Source organism: Carassius carassius, chromosome 36 (assembly GCF_963082965.1).
Source record: "Carassius carassius chromosome 36, fCarCar2.1, whole genome shotgun sequence".
Classification (NCBI taxonomy): domain Eukaryota; kingdom Metazoa; phylum Chordata; class Actinopteri; order Cypriniformes; family Cyprinidae; genus Carassius; species Carassius carassius.
Genome location: NC_081790.1, coordinates 1,508,077 through 1,527,456, shown reverse-complemented (window position 1 = coordinate 1,527,456; position 19,380 = coordinate 1,508,077). Strand labels below are relative to the sequence as shown.

Below are 19,380 nucleotides of genomic sequence, written 5' to 3'. Positions count from 1 at the left end.
CATTCAGTTGATCAGAAGTGACAGTACAGACAGTTATAATTATACAAGAGATTTCCGTTTCAAATAAACACTGTTCTTTTGAACTTTCATCTGTGAATTCTGAAAAATAATGCATCACAGTTTCCACCGAAAATATTGTGCAGCACAACATTGATAATAATCAGAAATGTTTCTTGAGCAGTAAATCATCATATTATTCTGATTTCTGAAGATCATGTGACACTGAAGACTGGAGGAATGATGCTGAAAATACAGCTGTGCATCACAGAAATAAATTACACTTTAACACAGATTCACACAGAAAACAGCTATTTAAATAGTAATAATATTTCACAATTTTTCAGTATCTTTTATAAAAATAAATGCAGCCTTGATGAGCAGAAGAGACTTCTTTCAAAAACATTAACAAACTGTATCAATGGCAGGCTTTTAAATATTAGTGTGTATCATATAGTAGTACTGTAGATTCATGCACGGGGTTAACTAAAGATAAAAAAGAAAAAAACAACAACTTCAAACTCCTTTTATTTCACGAGAAAGAAAGTATTAAAAAACTTAAGAAATACACAGACATATTTCATAATAATAGTAATAATGCCAAAACCACTAAAACAAAAATTACTTGAATAATTATTTTATTAAAAAAAATAATAATTAAATTAAAAAAATTACAAAATTAAATGACATTACTAGTAATTTTTTTTAAGCATTTAGCATTTTATGTGCATGACAAAAGATGCAGTGCATTACTGAAGCACAAGAACAAAGAATAAAAATAATACAGCAATAAAATAATAATAAATATAAAATGTGTGTGTGTGTGTGTGTGTGTCAGGTGACGTATAAGCTGAGTGATAAGGAGCAGACGCTGGAGGAGGAGATCCAGCTGCGAGAGCGTGTTCAGCTGCAGTGTAAACAGGCCGAGAGGACGGTGGAGGATCTGCGCATGGAGCTGCAGACGCTGGGACAGTCCCGAGACGAGCTCGCCAAACAGCTCAAGCTGGCTCAGGTACAGCGCTGACGTCACACACACACACACACACACACACGAGCTCCACTGACACAAGCGCACGCATCTGTGTGTGTTTCAGGAGAAGATCATCGATCTGGAGGCAGATCTGGAGGAGCTGCAGGAGAACGAGCAGCGATCGACGTCCAAACACAAGAGAGCTCTGGATCAGGTCAGAAACCGCTTCAGACCGAGAGATCAACATCGAAACTTCATTAAAAAAAAACAAAAAAAAAAAGAATAAAATTAGATTAGTTTTTTACATTGTCAATATTTTGTTTCCTATTATTATAAACGTTTTAAGAAATTATGGATTGAATTGATTTGGCTTTTTTTCAATTTTATTAATATTAAAATTAAATAAACCGTTAAACCAAATTATAAAAAAATCAAAACAGAAAACACAGAATTTGGGAAATTTTTTTACAGATTTTATACGACCCAAAAATACATAAACTTTAATTAAAATCATGAAATGTATATCATTTAACAACATTTTATTAATTACATTTGTTTCATTCAATTATTGAAAATTTTATGTAATTGTGTCAAAAACGTCAGAAAAGAAAATCTGAATATGGACACTAGTATAGTATTAAAATACTATACTATAGTAACATAAAATGTTATATTTAGTTTTTATTTTAATGTTAGTTAAAAGTTCTATTAATTTTGTTGTGCATTTTTATTTATTTTGAGTACATCAAGTTAAACTAAATTTTTTAACTTGATCTTAATTCAGTTGACGTGTATTTTGTTTCCCATGATGAGGACGTTCTGTTGATGTGTGTGTGTGTGTGTGTGTGTGTGTGTGTCTCAGTCGGAGCAGCTGCAGATGAAGCTCATCCAGGAGAAAGATCTCAACAATCAGCTGGAGGGTGACAAGGCCATTCTGGAGAGACAGGTGTGTGTGTGTGTGTGTGTGTGAAATTAAAATATTAATAGAGTAATTGAAATAGTTACACTACTTATTAAATTTTAGACAAGGTAACTTGTAATGTGTAACCTATTACATTTCCAACACTGGTTCCTCGTGAGTATATCTGCTGTAATGATGCTGATGCTGTGTTCAGCTGCGGGATCTGCGCAGAGAGATGGAGGAGCTGCAGAATAACAGAGTGGAGGTGGACTCCATCAACAGAGCTGAGATCAAAGCCAAAGAACTGGAGAACACACTGAGAGCCGAGGAGAGGTCAGACACGCTTCATTACTGTAATATCTAATAATACTTCAGCTAATAACAGTCTGAATGAATGATGGGTTGGCTGTGATTCTCCTCAGGAGTAAAGTAGGGATGAGTAACACCATCAGCAAACTGGAGAAGAAGATCCTCGAGCTGACGGAGCAGATGGAGGAGGAGCACAAGATCTCCAGCGAGCAGAGAGAGCTGGTATGATGAAGATGACACATCCACACCAGCAGAGGGAGACACTACATCACACACACACACACACATGAACAAAGAGTGACAAACTAGAAAATAATCCATTTGAGAATTCAGCAAAAAACACTAAACCGAACTCTTTCACTCACATAGAATTACTGCACAATTCTGAAATATCTCTGATTTAAAACTGGGAATAAAAAAAAAAAAATTACTATTTTCACAGATTTTCAATGTGATCTCAGGGATTTATGCTTATTTTTTGTCTTTTTTTTTTTTACAGAGAAAAATTCATTTTGTAGTGCTGTTCTCATAGTTCGTGAACAAACCCACAAAACTTAATGTAGTATTAAACATCAGTGGGGAACTAGTTCCCTCCACAGAATTAAAATAAATCAATAATAATAATAATAATACACAGGTATTCCTATCAAAAATCACAAGTGTAAATTGTTAGCTATAAACATGCTATTACAAGAAAAAAGTTGAAAAATACAAATTTATTAAGAAGTGTAATTTGTATAATTTTTAACAGTATGGTTGATTACATTTCTGTAGTATTAGTACAGCTGGTATTTAATTTGTGATTCACAAGATATAAACTTGAGATTAAAAAGTCTTTCATGATTTCTCTCTGTGTTCTGTGTGTTCAGATGAATCAGCGAATCCGTTCACTGAAGCGGCAGCTGAACGAGGCCGAGGAGGAGGCGAGTCGACGGGACGTCCAGCACCGAATCACACACAGAGAACTGATGGAGGAGAGAGAGACTAACAGCCGTCTGCAGAGACAACTACTGGACCACCAGCTGCAGAACAAGTGAGACACACACACACACACACACACTCACACACACACACACACACACACACACTCACACACAACTACTGGACCACCAGCTGCAGAACAAGTGAGACACACACACACACACGCACTCACACACACACACACACACACACACACACACACACACACACACACACACACACACACACACACACACAACTACTGGACCACCAGCTGCAGAACAAGTGAGACACACACACACACACACACACACACATATATACACAACTACTGGACAACCTGGTGCAGAACAAGTGAGACACACTCTCTCTCACACACACACACCCACACACACACATACACATGCTCACATAAACACACACACAACTACTGGACCACCAGCTGCAGAACAAGTGAGACACACACACACACACACACACACACACACACACTCACACACAACTACTGGACCACCAGCTGCAGAACAAGTGAGACCCACACACACACACACATATACACAACTACTGGACAACCTGGTGCAGAACAAGTGAGACACACTCTCTCTCACACACACACACACACACACACACATGCACACGCACACACACACACACACACACACACACACACACACACACACAACTACTGGACCACCAGCTGCAGAACAAGTGAGACACACACACACACACACATATACACAACTACTGGACAACCTGGTGCAGAACAAGTGAGACACACTCTCTCTCACACACACACACCCACACACACACATACACATGCTCACATAAACACACACACAACTACTGGACCACCAGCTGCAGAACAAGTGAGACACACACACACACACACACACACACACACACACACTCAAACACACACACACTCAAACACACACACACACACACACACACACACACACACACACACTCACACACAACTACTGGACCACCAGCTGCAGAACAAGTGAGACCCACACACACACACACACATATACACAACTACTGGACAACCTGGTGCAGAACAAGTGAGACACACTCTCTCTCTCACACACACACACACACACATGCACACGCACACACACACACACGCACACACACACACACACACACACATGCTCGCACACAACTACTGGACCAACAACACACAACTACTGGACCAACAGCTGCACAACAAGTGAGACACACTCTCACACACACACATGCTCATGCGCTCACAATCTCACACGCTCACAATCTCACACTCACGCGCTCACAATCTCACACGCGCTCACACTCACACGCTCACAATCTCACACGCTCACACTCACGCGCTCACAATCTCACACGCTCACACTCACGCGCTCACAATCTCACGCGCTCAATCTCACGCGCTCAATCTCACGCGCTCACAATCTCACATGCTCACACTCACAAACTCACACTCACACGCTCACAATCTCACACGCTCACACTCACGCGCTCACAATCTCACACGCTCACCCTCTCAAACGCTCACACTCACGCGCTCACAATCTCACACGCTCACACTCACGCGTTCACAATCTCACACGCTCACTCACGCGCTCACAATCTCACGCGCTCACAATCTCACACGCTCACAATCTCACACTCACACTCTCTCACATTCACACGCTCACCCTCTCACATGCTCATGCGCTCACACTCTCACATTTACACACGCTCACCCTCTCACATGCTCACGCGCTCACACTCACTTGCTCACACTCTCTTGCTCGCACACTCACATGCTCACACTCACACACTCTCACATTCACATGCGCTCACACTCACACACTCTCACATTCACACACGCTCACTTTCTCACATACTCACACGCTCACACTCACACACTCACACTCACACGTGCTCACCCTTTTACATGTTCACACGCTCACACTCTCACACTCTCGCGCTCACTCACACACTCACATGCGCTCACCCTCTCACATGCTCACGTGCTCACACTCTCACACTCACACGCTCTCACATGCGCTCACTCTCACATACTCTCAAACGCTCACACTCAGGCGCTCTCACACTCACACACTCACCCTCACACGCTCACACTCACACTCTCACATACACACATGCTCACGCGCTCACACTCTCACACACGCTCACCCTCTCACATGCTCAAGCGCTCACTCTCACTCACACTCACACGTGCTCACCCTCTCACATGCTCACGCCCTCACACTCACACTCTCACATACACACACGCTCACCCTCTCACATGCTCACGCGCTCACTCTCGCACTCACACGCGCTCACCCTCTCACATGCTCACGCGCTCACTCTCTCACTCACACTTACACGTGCTCACATGCTCACGCCCTCACACTCACCCTCTCACATGCTCACGCGCTCACTCTCGCACTCACACGTGCTCACCCTCTCACATGCTCACGCGCTCACACTCACACTCTCACACATTCTCACACGCTCACCCTCTCACATGCTCACGCGCTCACACTCACTTGCTCACACTCATGCTCGCACACTCACATGCTCACACTCACACACTCTCACATTCACACACGCTCAAACTCACACACTCACATTCACACACGCTCTCTTTCTCACATACTCACACTCACACACTCACACGCTCACCCTTTTACATGTTCACATGCTCACACTCTCACACTCTCGCGCTCACTCACACACTCACATGCGCTCACCCTCTCACATGCTCACGTGCTCACACTCTCACTCTCGCGCTCACTCACACACTCACACGCGCTCACCCTCTCACATGCTCACGTGCTCACACTCTCACACTCACGCGCCCACACGCTCTCACATGCGCTCACTCTCACATACTCTCAAACGCTCACACGCTCACACTCAGGCGCTCTCACACTCACACACTCACCCTCACACGCTCACACTCACACTCTCTCACATTCACACGCTCACCCTCTCACATGCTCATGCGCTCACACTCTCACATTTACACACGCTCACCCTCTCACATGCTCACGCACTCACACTCACTTGCTCACACTCTCTTGCTCCCACACTCACATGCTCACACTCACACACTCTCACATTCACATGCGCTCACACTCACACACTCTCACATTCACACACGCTCACTTTCTCATACTCACACGCTCACACTCACACACTCACACTCACACGTGCTCACCCTTTTACATGTTCACACGCTCACACTCTCACACTCTCGCGCTCACTCACACACTCACATGCGCTCACCCTCTCACATGCTCACGTGCTCACACTCTCACACTCACACGCTCTCACATGCGCTCACTCTCACATACTCTCAAACGCTCACACTCAGGCACTCTCACACTCACACACTCACCCTCACACTCACACTCTCACATACACACATGCTCACACGCTCACACTCTCACACACGCTCACCCTCTCACATGCTCAAGCGCTCACTCTCACTCACACTCACACGTGCTCACCCTCTCACATGCTCACGCCCTCACACTCACACTCTCACATACACACACGCTCACCCTCTCACATGCTCACGCGCTCACTCTCGCACTCACACGCGCTCACCCTCTCACATGCTCACGCGCTCACTCTCTCACTCACACTCACACGTGCTCACATGCTCACGCCCTCACACTCACCCTCTCACATGCTCACGCGCTCACTCTCGCACTCACACGTGCTCACCCTCTCACATGCTCACGCGCTCACACTCACACTCTCACACACGCTCACCCTCTCACAATCTCACACGCTCACACTCACACGCTCACATTCTCACGCGCTCACACTCACAATCTCACATGCTCACACTCACACTCTCTCACATTCACACACGCTCACCCTCTCACATGCTCACGCGCTCACACTCACACTCTCACACATTCACACACGCTCACCCTCTCACATACTCTCAAACCCTCACACGCTCACACTCAGGCGCTCACACACTCACCCTCACACGCTCACACTCTTACATACACACATGCTTACCCTCTCACATGCTCACGCGCTCACACTCTCACACACGCTTACCCTCTCACATGCTCACGCGCTCACTCTCTCACTCACACTCACAAGTGCTCACCCTCTCACATGCTCACGCCCTCACATTCACACTCTCACATACACACACGCTCACCCTCTCACATGCTCACGCGCTCACTCTCGCACTCACACGCGCTCACCCTCTCACATGCTCACGCGCTCACTCTCTCACTCACACTCACACGTGCTCACATGCTCACGCCCTCACACTCACACTCTCACATACACACACGCTCACCCTCTCACATGCTCACGCGCTCACTCTCGCACTCACACGTGCTCACCCTCTCACATGCTCACGCGCTCACACTCACACTCACACTCACTCACCCTCTCACATGCTCACGCGCTCACTCTCTCACTCACACTCACACGTGGTCACCCTCTCACATGCTCACGACCTCACACTCACTCTCACATACACACGCTCACCCTCTCATATGCTCACGCCATCACACTCACACTCTCACATACACACACGCTCACCCTCTCACATGCTCACGCGCTCACACTCACATACACACACGCTCACCCTCTCACATGCTCACGCGCTCACTCTCGCACTCACACGCGTTCACCCTCTCACATGCTCACGTGCTCACACTCTCACACTCACGCGCTCTCACATGCGCTCACTCTCACATACTCTCAAACGCTCACACGCTCACACTCAGGCGCTCTCACGCTCACACTCTCACCCTCTCACATGCTCACGCGCTCACTCTTGCACTCACACTCACACATGCTCACCCTCTCACATGCTCACGCGCTCACACACACACTCACATGCACACGCGCTCACACTCACGCGTACACATTCTCACGCTCACACTCACTCGCTCGCACATCCCATAATGGTGTTTATACTGTACAAACTGTGTGTGATATTGTCCTACACCTAACCCTGGCCCTCGCAGGACACTTTGTGCATTTTTTCTTTCTCAGAAACCCAACTCTGTATGATTTATAAGTGTTTTGAAGAATGGGGCCTTGGGGTAATGTTGATGTTTTTCTGTTCATTTGTCCTGCAGGAGGAAAGAGTCCAGACACACTCTTGAAAGCCTGAATCTGAACCTCAGCGAGGATGATGTTGGTAAAGAAGAGGAAGAGAAGCAACAGAGCGAGTCCCAACCCACAGAGAAGCAGATCACTCAGGTGTGACTGGACCCCAGCCAAAACCCCCTGTAAACCTCCTGTTTCCCCTCAACTATCAAAGACTTCAAACTAAAACATTCACACAAACCACTTGAGTCCAGGTCTACACGAGAGAGACCGGATCCAGAGAAGCTCTGGAAAACACTGTGGGAAAGCTCTTTCCTGTGGACTGACGCTCTTAGGGTTTTATTGAGAAGCTCTTTCAGGAGACTCTGCCAAACCTGGTTACAGTAAGCTATCGTGTGCATTAGTTCTTTATCAAGCTCTCTTTTCTGTTTCTGTTGTTATTTTCAGTTCAATCAGCCGTTTACATTATGCATATATTAATATAATGGAGATTATGAAGTGATGAAGTGTTTGAGATTGATTTGCATGCGTTCAGCGATCAGGACAGCTGATGCATGGACCGGTGCTGATTGTGTTCTGCTGAAGGTTTTAGGGAATCCTCTTTGTTAAGTGTTGATGATGCTGTGTGTCTCTGAAATACAGCAGCAGTTTCTGCTCCAGGGTGTTCATGTGTACTTCAGAGTGTGATGTGGAAATACCGCATGGTAATAAAATTTTATAAACTGGCATTAACTGTCAATGAATAAAATTCTTAACAAGTCTCACTTGTCAGAGAATAAAAGTCATAGTCTGACAAAATGCAATTATTTTAATAATATATAAAAAATATATATACTGTATATTGATGAAAAAAAGCAGTTATTTTGAAATATATTTTAGAAAAAAAAAATGGTAATTTTGAAGTATATTTTAAAATGCATTTGAGAATTCTATATATTCATCATTCAGAAATGGACCATTCAAACTCGAGATGATTTTTTCCTCTTTATTCTTTAGTAACATGTTGCACGCATAACAAAAAATAAACGCTCTCAAAGGAAACTGAAGAGTTAATTTTTTTAACCGGTTGTGTTGTTTTCTGTTTTATTCTTGTACCATGATGCAGTAAAAGAGTCGGGCAGCGTTTCATTGGTCAGTAGATCTTTACAGGCACGAGGATAGAAAACCCTTCAGTGTAAACTTCAAGAGAACAACATCACTGCTCAGAAAGCCATTCCTGAAACCACACGAGGTACTAAAACAGCAAAGCTTCAGTCAAGCCAAGCAGGAGTTCAGTAGAAACACGATGCAGCGCTCCAGAGATCTTCATGATCAGACATCACCATGCTCCATAATGTGATTATGGCACACGATGAGTTAAAGTTTGGCACCAGAAGACAGAAATCAAATCAAACTAGCACAGAATTAACCATCGCAATCCCAGTACAATCATAACCAAACCAGGTCATATTTCACCCCAAACTCACAAGACAAATATAAGACTTGCTATGCACTAAGAAAATTTAACTTATTTTAAGTTTTTTTAGATTGTAATTTCATAAATGTGATGAAATTTTTTGAAAAAACATAAATTGTGATTTATACATCCATAGTATTTATGCAGCCTTTTTTGCAGATTTAAACATTATTATGTTTATGATATTTTGTGAGAATGAAAAATTAATTGGACTTTTTAAATTTTTTGAAATTTGGAATGGAGATAATGTCAATGGATTTGAATCTATGGTGAAATATGAGATTTTCATGACATTCACAAAAAAAGGTGATTTGTACATGAACACGTCCAGGTCATATTTCACCCCAAAAAGACCAAAAATAATCATATATTTTTCATTAAGATTAAATAAAAAAATTTAATTAATTTTTTTTTCATAAAATTTAAATTACATTTTCATTTCAACAACTAAACAGAAATTAGATTTTTTTTTTAACTATTAAAGAAAAACTAAAAAAAAAAAAAAAGTATTGTCATGAATATGATGTCACAATGTGAAACATCCTACTGATTTTGAATTTAGGGTGAAATATGATCTTGACGTAATCTGCATTAATTAGCCTGTTTATGAGATGTTTCCCAGATGTTCAGAATCCACTCACAAACACAGAAACACACCGCACATCTCCAGCTATTCATTTGCACTTGTTTGCATGAATCTGAACACAAGCTAAGAGGACTGAGACGTGAATATGCAACATTCATGCTTCCAGTTTCTCCAGAGCTCTGTATGGAGCGTTTGATTTGGGGATCGATCGTGTTTGGACGTCAGCCACGTGTGACCGCATGCAGCGACACGCATGAACACACAAGCATCCACAAGCTCACGTCAGTCATGCACAGGCTTCAGTTCAAGCCAACACTCTGACAGCAGTCTCTCCTGTTTATTTGATCAAAAATACTGCAAAAATTCTGAAATATTATAAGAATATAACACCGCTGTTTTCTATTTGAATTTATCGTTAAATGTAATTTATTTCTGTGATGCTCCGCTGTATTTTCAGCATCATTCCTCCAGTCTTCAGTGTCACATGATCTTCAGAAATCAGAATAATATGATGATTTACTGCTCAACAAACATTTCTGATTATTATCAATGTTGAAAACACTTACCGGTAATAGTTTTGTGGAAACTGTGATGCATTTTATTTTTTAGGATTCACAGATGAATAGAGTTCAAAAGAACAGGATTTATTTGAAGTAGAAATATTTTGTATCACTATAAATGTCTTTACTGTCACTTTTGAGCAACTTAACGCATCCATTTTTTTACAGTGTGTGTGTGTGTGTATATATATATATATATATAAAATTACACCCAATGCATTTGCAACATTTAAATGACTAATATATGTATACAATAAATAAGTAAATAAGATATACACATTCTTGAAATAAGCTCAAATTTGACATAATAATTACTACTAATATTACTGCACTTCAAAATAAAGGTGAAAAAAACAAATACAAGACAAATTAAAAAACTTTTCTGTTCAAGTTCCCTTGGATAAAAGCCATAGTTTCTTTTTCATATTTTTCTTTAACAGATTTTACTTACCAAAATCTTTTTGAACGGTATATCACAGTTTCCACAGAAATGTTGGGCACCTTAACTGTGTTCAACACTGATATTAACCAGAAATGTTTCTCAAGCAGTAAATCATCATATTTTCATGATTTCTGAAGATCATGTGACACTGAAGACTGGAGGAATGGTGCTGAAAATACAGCTGTGCATCACAGAAATAAATTCGAGTTTAACACAGATTCACATAGAAAACAATAATATTTCAAATTTTTACTGTTTTGGCTATTTTTAACCAAATAAAAGCTGCCGTGGAGAGCAGAAGATACTTTTTTTTCCCGAAACACTAAAAACTCTTAATTATTCCAAACTTCTGCCTGGTAGTCTATGAACGTCGTTTAGCTCTCTCTGAGTTTTTATGTACATTCATTTAGATAATGAGTGTCCAACTCCAGATTATGGCCACATCAGGTTTCTATCTCTATAGATCTCTATATGAATATTTCAGATGCATTTCCTGACAGTAATAATCTGGGCTAAATGTGGACGGGTTATTAAAGATGACGAAGCAGTCCCACAGCTCTCACAGACTCAGTCCACACACATCTGTAATACAGTAGGTCAGGAGGATCCGGATGGGTGCCGTCGCTGCTTTAACACGCACACTTCTTCCCGTCAGCCGCTGCGGTGTCCAGTTTGCTGCTGCCGTCGGTGTTGTGTGCGTCCACCGAAGGTTTGTCCACACACTGCTCCATCCTCTTCATCACCAGATCCAGCAGCGTCAGGACGGCCTTGTCCACCTCCGCTCCGGTCGCCGCACTCGTCTCGAAGTAGGGGATTCTGGGAAAGAGGAGACATAGACAAACATCAGAAGAAGAAGAAGAAGCCTGGATTTTCTGACACCGTACAAACAATACATGTTCTGTTATATAATGACAGACATCCACATACATGGATATATGAAATTGAAAATCAAGGGGGAAAAAACAGAAATATGGGTTGCTATATGCTAAATTAATAAAAAATATTATTATTTATGTATATGCTAAAAAAAATGAAGGGAACACTTAACAATACAATGTAACCCACAAGTATTTTTTGAGCAGTTTATATATATATACACATATATATACATAGAGAAAATATGTATACTGTTATGTGTGTGTGTGCGTGTGTGTGTGTGTGTGTGTGTATATAAATGTTTTTTTTTTTTGTGAATACATTTTTTCCAGCTTTTATGCCTTCAAAATTAATCCAGGCATAAATGTATTATCACTTTCCGAAATGTAACTTTACTTTTATTTTGAAAATATAAATCTATTTAATAATAATATTCTATGATAATTTTAATTTTATTTTTCTAATTTGAATACGCACATAGCAAATAAAATTTGTATAGGAATAAGAAGGATAAGAAAAAACAATAATATGAATCATTTAAATAAATACTGTAAGTAAATAAGATGCACACATAATTACCATTCTGGGCAATAATTACTATATTTAATAATTAAAAATATATTTTTTTATTTTACTACTAATATTTTATTTTCTTAAAAAAAATGGCACAATGACTAGGAAACTTTGCATTCAAGTTATACATTTCATCAGTTGATGCATTGCTTGGGAATCGAACCCATAACCTTGGTGCCATGATTTACTGCTTAAACCAGAAGAATGGTATGATAACTAATAAACAATTATGATGTGTTTGTATCTGGCCAAGCAGAGGATTGGACATTTTTATGACAGAGAAACTCTAGAGGAGCATCAGCAGATGAAGCTCAGACTGATTCAATAACACCACAGAGACAGTCATTAGTCTTTACACACAACAGGAAGTGCATGATTGTGTTTTCATCATCTCACACACACAAACACACACACACACACTCACCCGTATTTGTCCGCTAGTTCCTTCGCTTGTTTCTCCTGGACTTCTCTCTGGTCATTCAGATCAGCTTTATTACCCACAAGAACAATATCTGGGTTTTCACAATACGCGTTTGCCTGGAGCTGACCTACACACACATACAGACACACACGCGTGCGCGCACACAAAAAAAAAAGAAGAAGAGGATACAGATTAGGAAGATGAAGAAGGAAGATGAAAGGGGAATTTTGAAAAGAAGAGGATGAAGTAGATGAAGAAGAGGAAAAGAAAAAGGAAAAGAAGAAGAAAAAACACACTGTAAGTGAGAATCCCGTCTACAGTGAGTCTGTTAATCTGGTTAGTGCTATTTAGTGGTGGTGAGTGTTGATGAGTGCTGGTGAGTGCTTGTGAGTGGTGGTTAGTTCTGGTGAGTGCTGGTTAGTGCTGGTGAGTGCTTGTGAGTGCTGGTGAGTGGTGGTTAGCGCTGGTGAGTACTGGTTAGTTCTGGTGAGTGGTGGGTAGTGCTGGTGAGTACTGGTTAGTGCTGGTGAGTGCTTGTGAGTGCTGGTGAGTACTGTATAGTTCTGGTGAGTGGTGGTAAGTGCTGGTGAGTACTGGTTAGTGCTGGTGAGTGCTGGTGAGTACTGGGTAGTGCTGGTGAGTGGTGGGTAGTGCTGGTGAGTACTGGTTAGTGCTGGTGAGTGCTTGTGAGTGCTGGTGAGTGCTGGTGAGTACTGGTTAGTTCTGGTGAGTGGTGGGTAGTGCTGGTGAGTACTGGTGAGTACTGGTTAGTGCTTGTGAGTGCTGGTGAGTGCATGTGAGTGCTGGTGAGTACTGGTTAGTTCTGGTGAGTGCTGGTAAGTGCTGGTGAGTGCTGGTGAGTGGTGGTTAGTGCTGGTGAGTACTGGTTAGTTCTGGTGAGTGGTGGTGAGTGGTCTGAGTGCTGGTGAGTGGTAGTGAGTGGTGGTTGAGTACTGGTGAGTGGTGTGAGTGCTGGTGAGTGTTGGTGAGTGGTGAGTGGTGGTGAGTGGTCTGAGTGCTGGTGAGTACTGCTGTGTGGTAGTGAGTGGTGGTTGAGTACCGGTGAGTGGTGATGAGTGGTGGTTGAGTACTGGTGAGTGGTGATGAGTGGTGGTGAGTGCTGGTGAGTGGTGGTTGAGTACTGGTGAGTGGTGGTGAGTGCTGGTGAGTGGTGGTTGAGTACTGGTGAGTGGTGTGAGTGGTGTGAGTGGTAGTGAGTGGTGGTTGAGTGGTGTGAGTGCTGGTGAGAGGTGGTTGAGTACTGGTGAGTGGTGTGAGTAGTGGTGAGTGCTGTTGAGTGGTGGTTGAGTACTGGCGAGTGGTGGTTGAGTACTGGTGGTGAGTGCTGGTGAGTGGTGGTTGAGTACTGGCGAGTGGTGATTGAGTACTGGCGAGTGGTGATTGAGTACCGGTGAGTGGTGATGAGTGGTGGTTGAGTACTGGTGAGTGGTGATGAGTGGTGGTGAGTGCTGGTGAGTGGTGGTTGAGTACTGGTGAGTGGTGGTGAGTGCTGGTGAGTGGTGGTTGAGTACTGGTGAGTGGTGTGAGTGGTGTGAGTGGTAGTGAGTGGTGGTGAGTGGTGTGAGTGCTGGTGAGAGGTGGTTGAGTACTGGTGAGTGGTGTGAGTAGTGGTGAGTGCTGGCGAGTGGTGGTTGAGTACTGGCGAGTGGTGGTTGAGTACTGGTGGTGAGTGCTGGTGAGTGGTGGTTGAGTACTGGCGAGTGGTGATTGAGTACTGGCGAGTGGTGGTGAGTGGTGGTTGAGTACTGGCGAGTGGTGGTGAGTGCTGGTGAGTGGTGGTTGAGTACTGGTGAGTGGTGGTTGAGTACTGGTGAGTGGTGGTGAGTGGTGGTTGAGTACTGGCGAGTGGTGGTTGAGTACTGGCGAGTGGTGGTGAGTGCTGGCGAGTGGTGGTGAGTGCTGGCGAGTGGTGGTTGAGTACTGACGAGTGGTGGTATGATTACTGGTGAGTGGTGGTTGAGTACTGGTGAGTGGTGGTGAGTGCTGGCGAGTGGTGGTTGAGTACTGGCGAGTGGTGGTGAGTACTGGCGAGTGGTGGTGAGTGGTGGTTGAGTACTGGTTGAGTACTGGCGAGTGGTGATTGAGTACTGGCGAGTGGTGGTGAGTGGTGGTTGAGTACTGGCGAGTGGTGGTGAGTGGTGGTTGAGTACTGGTGAGTGGTGGTTGAGTACTGGTGAGTGGTGGTGAGTACTGGCGAGTGGTGGTTGAGTACTGGCGAGTGGTGGTGAGTACTGGCGAGTGGTGGTGAGTAATGGCGAGTGGTGGTGAGTAATGGCGAGTGGTGGTTGAGTACTGGTGAGTACTGGCGAGTGGTGGTGAGTGCTGGCGAGTGGTGGTTGAGTACTGACGAGTGGTGGTTGAGTACTGGTGAGTGGTGGTTGAGTACTGGTGAGTGGTGGTGAGTACTGGCGAGTGGTGGTGAGTACTGGCGAGTGGTGGTTGAGTACTGGCGAGTGGTGGTGAGTACTGGCGAGTGGTGGTTGAGTACTGACGAGTGGTGGTTGAGTACTGGTGAGTGGTGGTGAGTACTGGCGAGTGGTGGTGAGTACTGGCGAGTGGTGGTTGAGTACTGGCGAGTGGTGGTGAGTACTGGCGAGTGGTGGTTGAGTACTGGCGAGTGGTGGTTGAGTACTGACGAGTGGTGGTTGAGTACTGGCGAGTGGTGGTGAGTACTGGCGAGTGGTGGTGAGTACTGGCGAGTGGTGGTTGAGTACTGGCGAGTGGTGGTGAGTACTGGCGAGTGGTGGTGAGTAATGGCGAGTGGTGGTGAGTACTGGCGAGTGGTGGTGAGTACTGGTGAGTGGTAGCGAGTGGTGGTGAGTATAGGTGAGTGGTTGTTGAGTACTGGCGAGTGGTGGTGAGTACTGGCGAGTGGTGGTGAGTAATGGCGAGTGGTGGTGAGTACTGGCGAGTGGTGGTGAGTACTGGTGAGTGGTAGCGAGTGGTGGTTGAGTACTGGCGAGTGGTGGTTGAGTACTGGTGAGTGGTGGTTGAGTACTGGTGAGTGGTGGTGAGTACTGGCGAGTGGTGGTGAGTACTGGTGAGTGGTGGTGAGTACTGGCGAGTGGTGGTGAGTACTGGTGAGTGGTAGCAAGTGGTGGTGAGTACAGGTGAGTGGTGGCGAGTGGTGGTGTGTACTGGCGAGTGGTGGTGAGTACTGGTGAGTGGTAGCGAGTGGTGGTTGAGTACTGGCGAGTGGTGGTTGAGTACTGGTGAGTGGTGGTGAGTACTGGCGAGTGGTGGTGAGTACTGGCGAGTGGTAGCGAGTGGTGGTGAGTACAGGTGAGTGGTGGCGAGTGGTGGTGTGTACTGGCGAGTGGTGGTGAGTGCTGGTGTGTCTGCGGACACTCACTCATCCAGTTCCTGACATTGAGGAAGCTCTGCTGGCTGGTCAGATCGAACATGAGCAGGAAACCCATCGCATCCCTGAAGAACGCTGTAGTCAAACTCCTGAACCTGAGCCGGAGAACAGACCACAATCTCTGATCAGTTTCCAGTCTGTGTGAGTCTCTCAACGAAAACCAATCAGCAGTAAATCAGGAGAATACAGTGCAATGTAAAAATAAATACATATAAAAACAAAAAACAAAAAATATGTTGAAATAAATACATAGTTAGATTAACATATTTAAAAAATAAATTAAAGTAAATTAAACAAAAAGATAGTAAATAGTTTCCATAAATAATAAAAAATAAATATAAAAAATATACAATTATATAATTATATAAGTATATAAATAAAAAAGATAATAATAATTAGATTGGCATTAATAAATAATACATTTAACAGTACACTACTATAGTGAGTAGAAAAAAACATTAAAGTAAAATATATAATATAAAAATAAATGTATAATATGAATATTTAAAACTATTATTTTAAAATACAAAAATACTTAGATTATATTTGAAGAGTTAATTTGCAAAAACAGATAACTGTTTTTTATTATGTTATGTTTTTATTGTGTTAGTTAGCTGTATTTTATTTTTTAACCTAATCAAAATAACCCAACTGCATCTGTTTTTGCAAATGAACTTTTCATGTTAAGATGAGGGTCCACTGCATGCGGTTGATCACATTCGGGGTCCAAGGCATCTATAAGATTGAAAAGCCCTGGTCCAAAGGACACCGATGGAGCTGATCCTGGGAAAGCAGGAGACTATGGGACTGTGATCATGACTATGAAGGGAAGAGCGCACCTCTCCTGTCCCGCTGTGTCCCAGAGCTGCAGGTGAACCTTAAACGTCTTCCCTGCGGTTCCATTGGGGCTGTTTGTGGTATAAACCTGGAGAAGAACACAGACCAGCAGAGATCAGCACCAAACCTTCACTTCATCAGATATTCAGAGTCTCTGAAGGTGTTCTGGCTCGAGGTCAGACTGAAAACATGAAACATTAACTCTAAATAACAAGATTCAGATGCCGGGGAACTGCTATACTTATGCTCGCTTCAGCTCAGATTGATGATGTTATTGATCTGCCTGAGCCGCATTGCATGCTGGGATAGATGCTTTCATCTCGCTGTCTTCCTGCCCACTTCATCTGTGACATTAAAGGAGTCTCCGAAGGAAAAAGAGAATAACACAACACACCAAAAAAAGGATTTTCTCCATCGTACATGGAGAAACGTATTATAATGAAAAAACAAAACACAAAAAGTAGATTAAGATAAATAGATAGATAAATAGAAGAACAGTCCTAAATTAGAAAAAGATAAATTTAACAAATAATAGAAACGAAATATTTTAAATAAATAAACATCTGAAATAAATCAGGATTTTGTATTTGCCACTAAATAATCATATGCTTAAAGGGGTAAACATAGTACAATAAAACAATAAAAAATAATGTAAATAAATAAATAGAACAGTCCTAAAGTAAAATAAGTTTATGTAACAATTACATACAAACTAAATATTGTAAGTAAAAATAAAATAAAACAAATATTTTACATAAATAAATAAAGATCTGAAATATGTGTCGATCACTAAATAATTGTGTGCTTACAGAAGAAATAAAAATTACAAGAAAACTATTTAAAAAAACAGTAGTGAGTAGGAAAAAGATGTTGCACTTTCAAATAATAATAATAATCTGAAAGATACTGCAGACACCTGAAATAAATCAGGATTTGGGTCCGGCACTAAATAATCATGTGGAGACGTGAAAAATACTGTCTGCAAGGAGCCCATGTTTATGGGTCATAAATGTATGAGATTGTGTTTCTAATGCTGGAGAATAATGGAGGATTGTTCCTGATGTGATGTGAACACGTGTCTCTGATTCTCATGTGTGTTTCTGAGCTCAGATGATTCATACTGAGAGTGTGTTTGAGAAGTTCAGGCCTCGTTCTCATTATCGATCTTTTCCAGATCAGCGCAGGCTCGTTCAGTGGGTGGAAACATGCTTTGCACATCCTCACACACACACACACACACACACACACAGTGAGGAGCCGGTGATCTTGTGTTACTTTGAGTCATAAACATTCATTTAATCCAAAACACTGAAACTCTCCAAACTGTCAAAGTGAATTCATTGTGTTCTAAAATGTGTCAAACTGCAAATCAGAACACGACGCAGCAAGAGCTGCTATACAGAGCTATTAATGTTAAAACTAAATATAAAATGTAAATATTAGAAATAAAATTAGTTGAAGTATTAAATTACAAAAATGTAAATAAAAAATATATAATTTTTTTTAAATAAATGTAATAAATTATTAAATATATACTTTTTATATATGATTAAAATAAATATCAAAAGAACATAAAAATCACTAAAACTTGCTATAAAACTGCAATTCATAATGCAATGAAAAAAGAAAATCAGAAATGTTGCCTTGGAATCAGGGAACTACACTAACCTTCTCCACTGGGGGCACTTGTGCTACTAACTTTTTCGGTTACTGGCGCAAAACATGATTTGGTCACACAAATTATTCATAGGAAGCCACTCTGGATAATAATGAACAATAATGAAACTATTGCATACAGATTGTGCTTTTTATTTTACTTGACATATTTTAAACCACATGCCTTCTTGTTTTATTTCTTTAATTTAATTAACACCATTTTAAAAAAAAATAAAACATTCTAACAGATATTATACCTACAAAGCACAATTTAACTTAAAATAATAATGTTGATAAAATAATATTTTTTGGCTGTTTTTAAGACTGTATTTTTTACTGTAAAAAAAAGGCAGTCTTGCTGAGCAGAAAAGACTTCTTTTAAAACATTAG

General features: G+C 42.3%; 2 protein-coding genes across 3 annotated transcripts in view; one reads left to right on the top strand and one right to left on the bottom strand.

Annotated features, from left to right (window-relative positions):
* The first annotated feature begins 793 nt into the window (after window positions 1-793).
* Window positions 794-8,871, top strand: LOC132116616 (cingulin). The gene is made up of 7 exons (XM_059525474.1): window positions 794-1,009; window positions 1,092-1,181; window positions 1,830-1,913; window positions 2,083-2,201; window positions 2,291-2,399; window positions 3,047-3,210; window positions 8,231-8,871. Exons 1-7 carry the CDS (start codon window positions 809-811, stop codon window positions 8,358-8,360), a joined length of 897 nt encoding a protein of 298 aa, XP_059381457.1. The 5' UTR covers window positions 794-808; the 3' UTR covers window positions 8,361-8,871.
* Window positions 8,872-11,708: 2,837 nt separating this feature from the next.
* rab27b (RAB27B, member RAS oncogene family) overlaps window positions 11,709-19,380 on the bottom strand; it is a 29,102-nt gene continuing 21,430 nt past the window's right edge. For both annotated transcript variants that reach the window (XM_059525472.1, XM_059525473.1), the window contains exons 3-6: window positions 17,337-17,422; window positions 16,489-16,592; window positions 13,119-13,242; window positions 11,709-12,061 (exon numbers count right to left, since the gene is read on the bottom strand). In XM_059525472.1, the coding sequence (XP_059381455.1) occupies window positions 11,875-12,061; window positions 13,119-13,242; window positions 16,489-16,592; window positions 17,337-17,422 (501 nt within the window). In that variant the 3' untranslated portion in view covers window positions 11,709-11,874. The remainder of the gene's footprint in view (window positions 12,062-13,118; window positions 13,243-16,488; window positions 16,593-17,336; window positions 17,423-19,380) is intronic.

Excerpts from the sequence above, each read along its gene's own strand:
- LOC132116616 (XM_059525474.1), top strand. The coding sequence starts at position 809 with ATGTGTGTGTGTGTGTGTGTGTGTCAGGTGACGTATAAGCTGAGTGAT. Across the intron at positions 1,010-1,091 it reads AACAGCTCAAGCTGGCTCAG|GAGAAGATCATCGATCTGGA; the intron begins GTACAGCGCTGA and ends TGTGTGTTTCAG. Across the intron at positions 1,914-2,082 it reads AGGCCATTCTGGAGAGACAG|CTGCGGGATCTGCGCAGAGA; the intron begins GTGTGTGTGTGT and ends TGCTGTGTTCAG.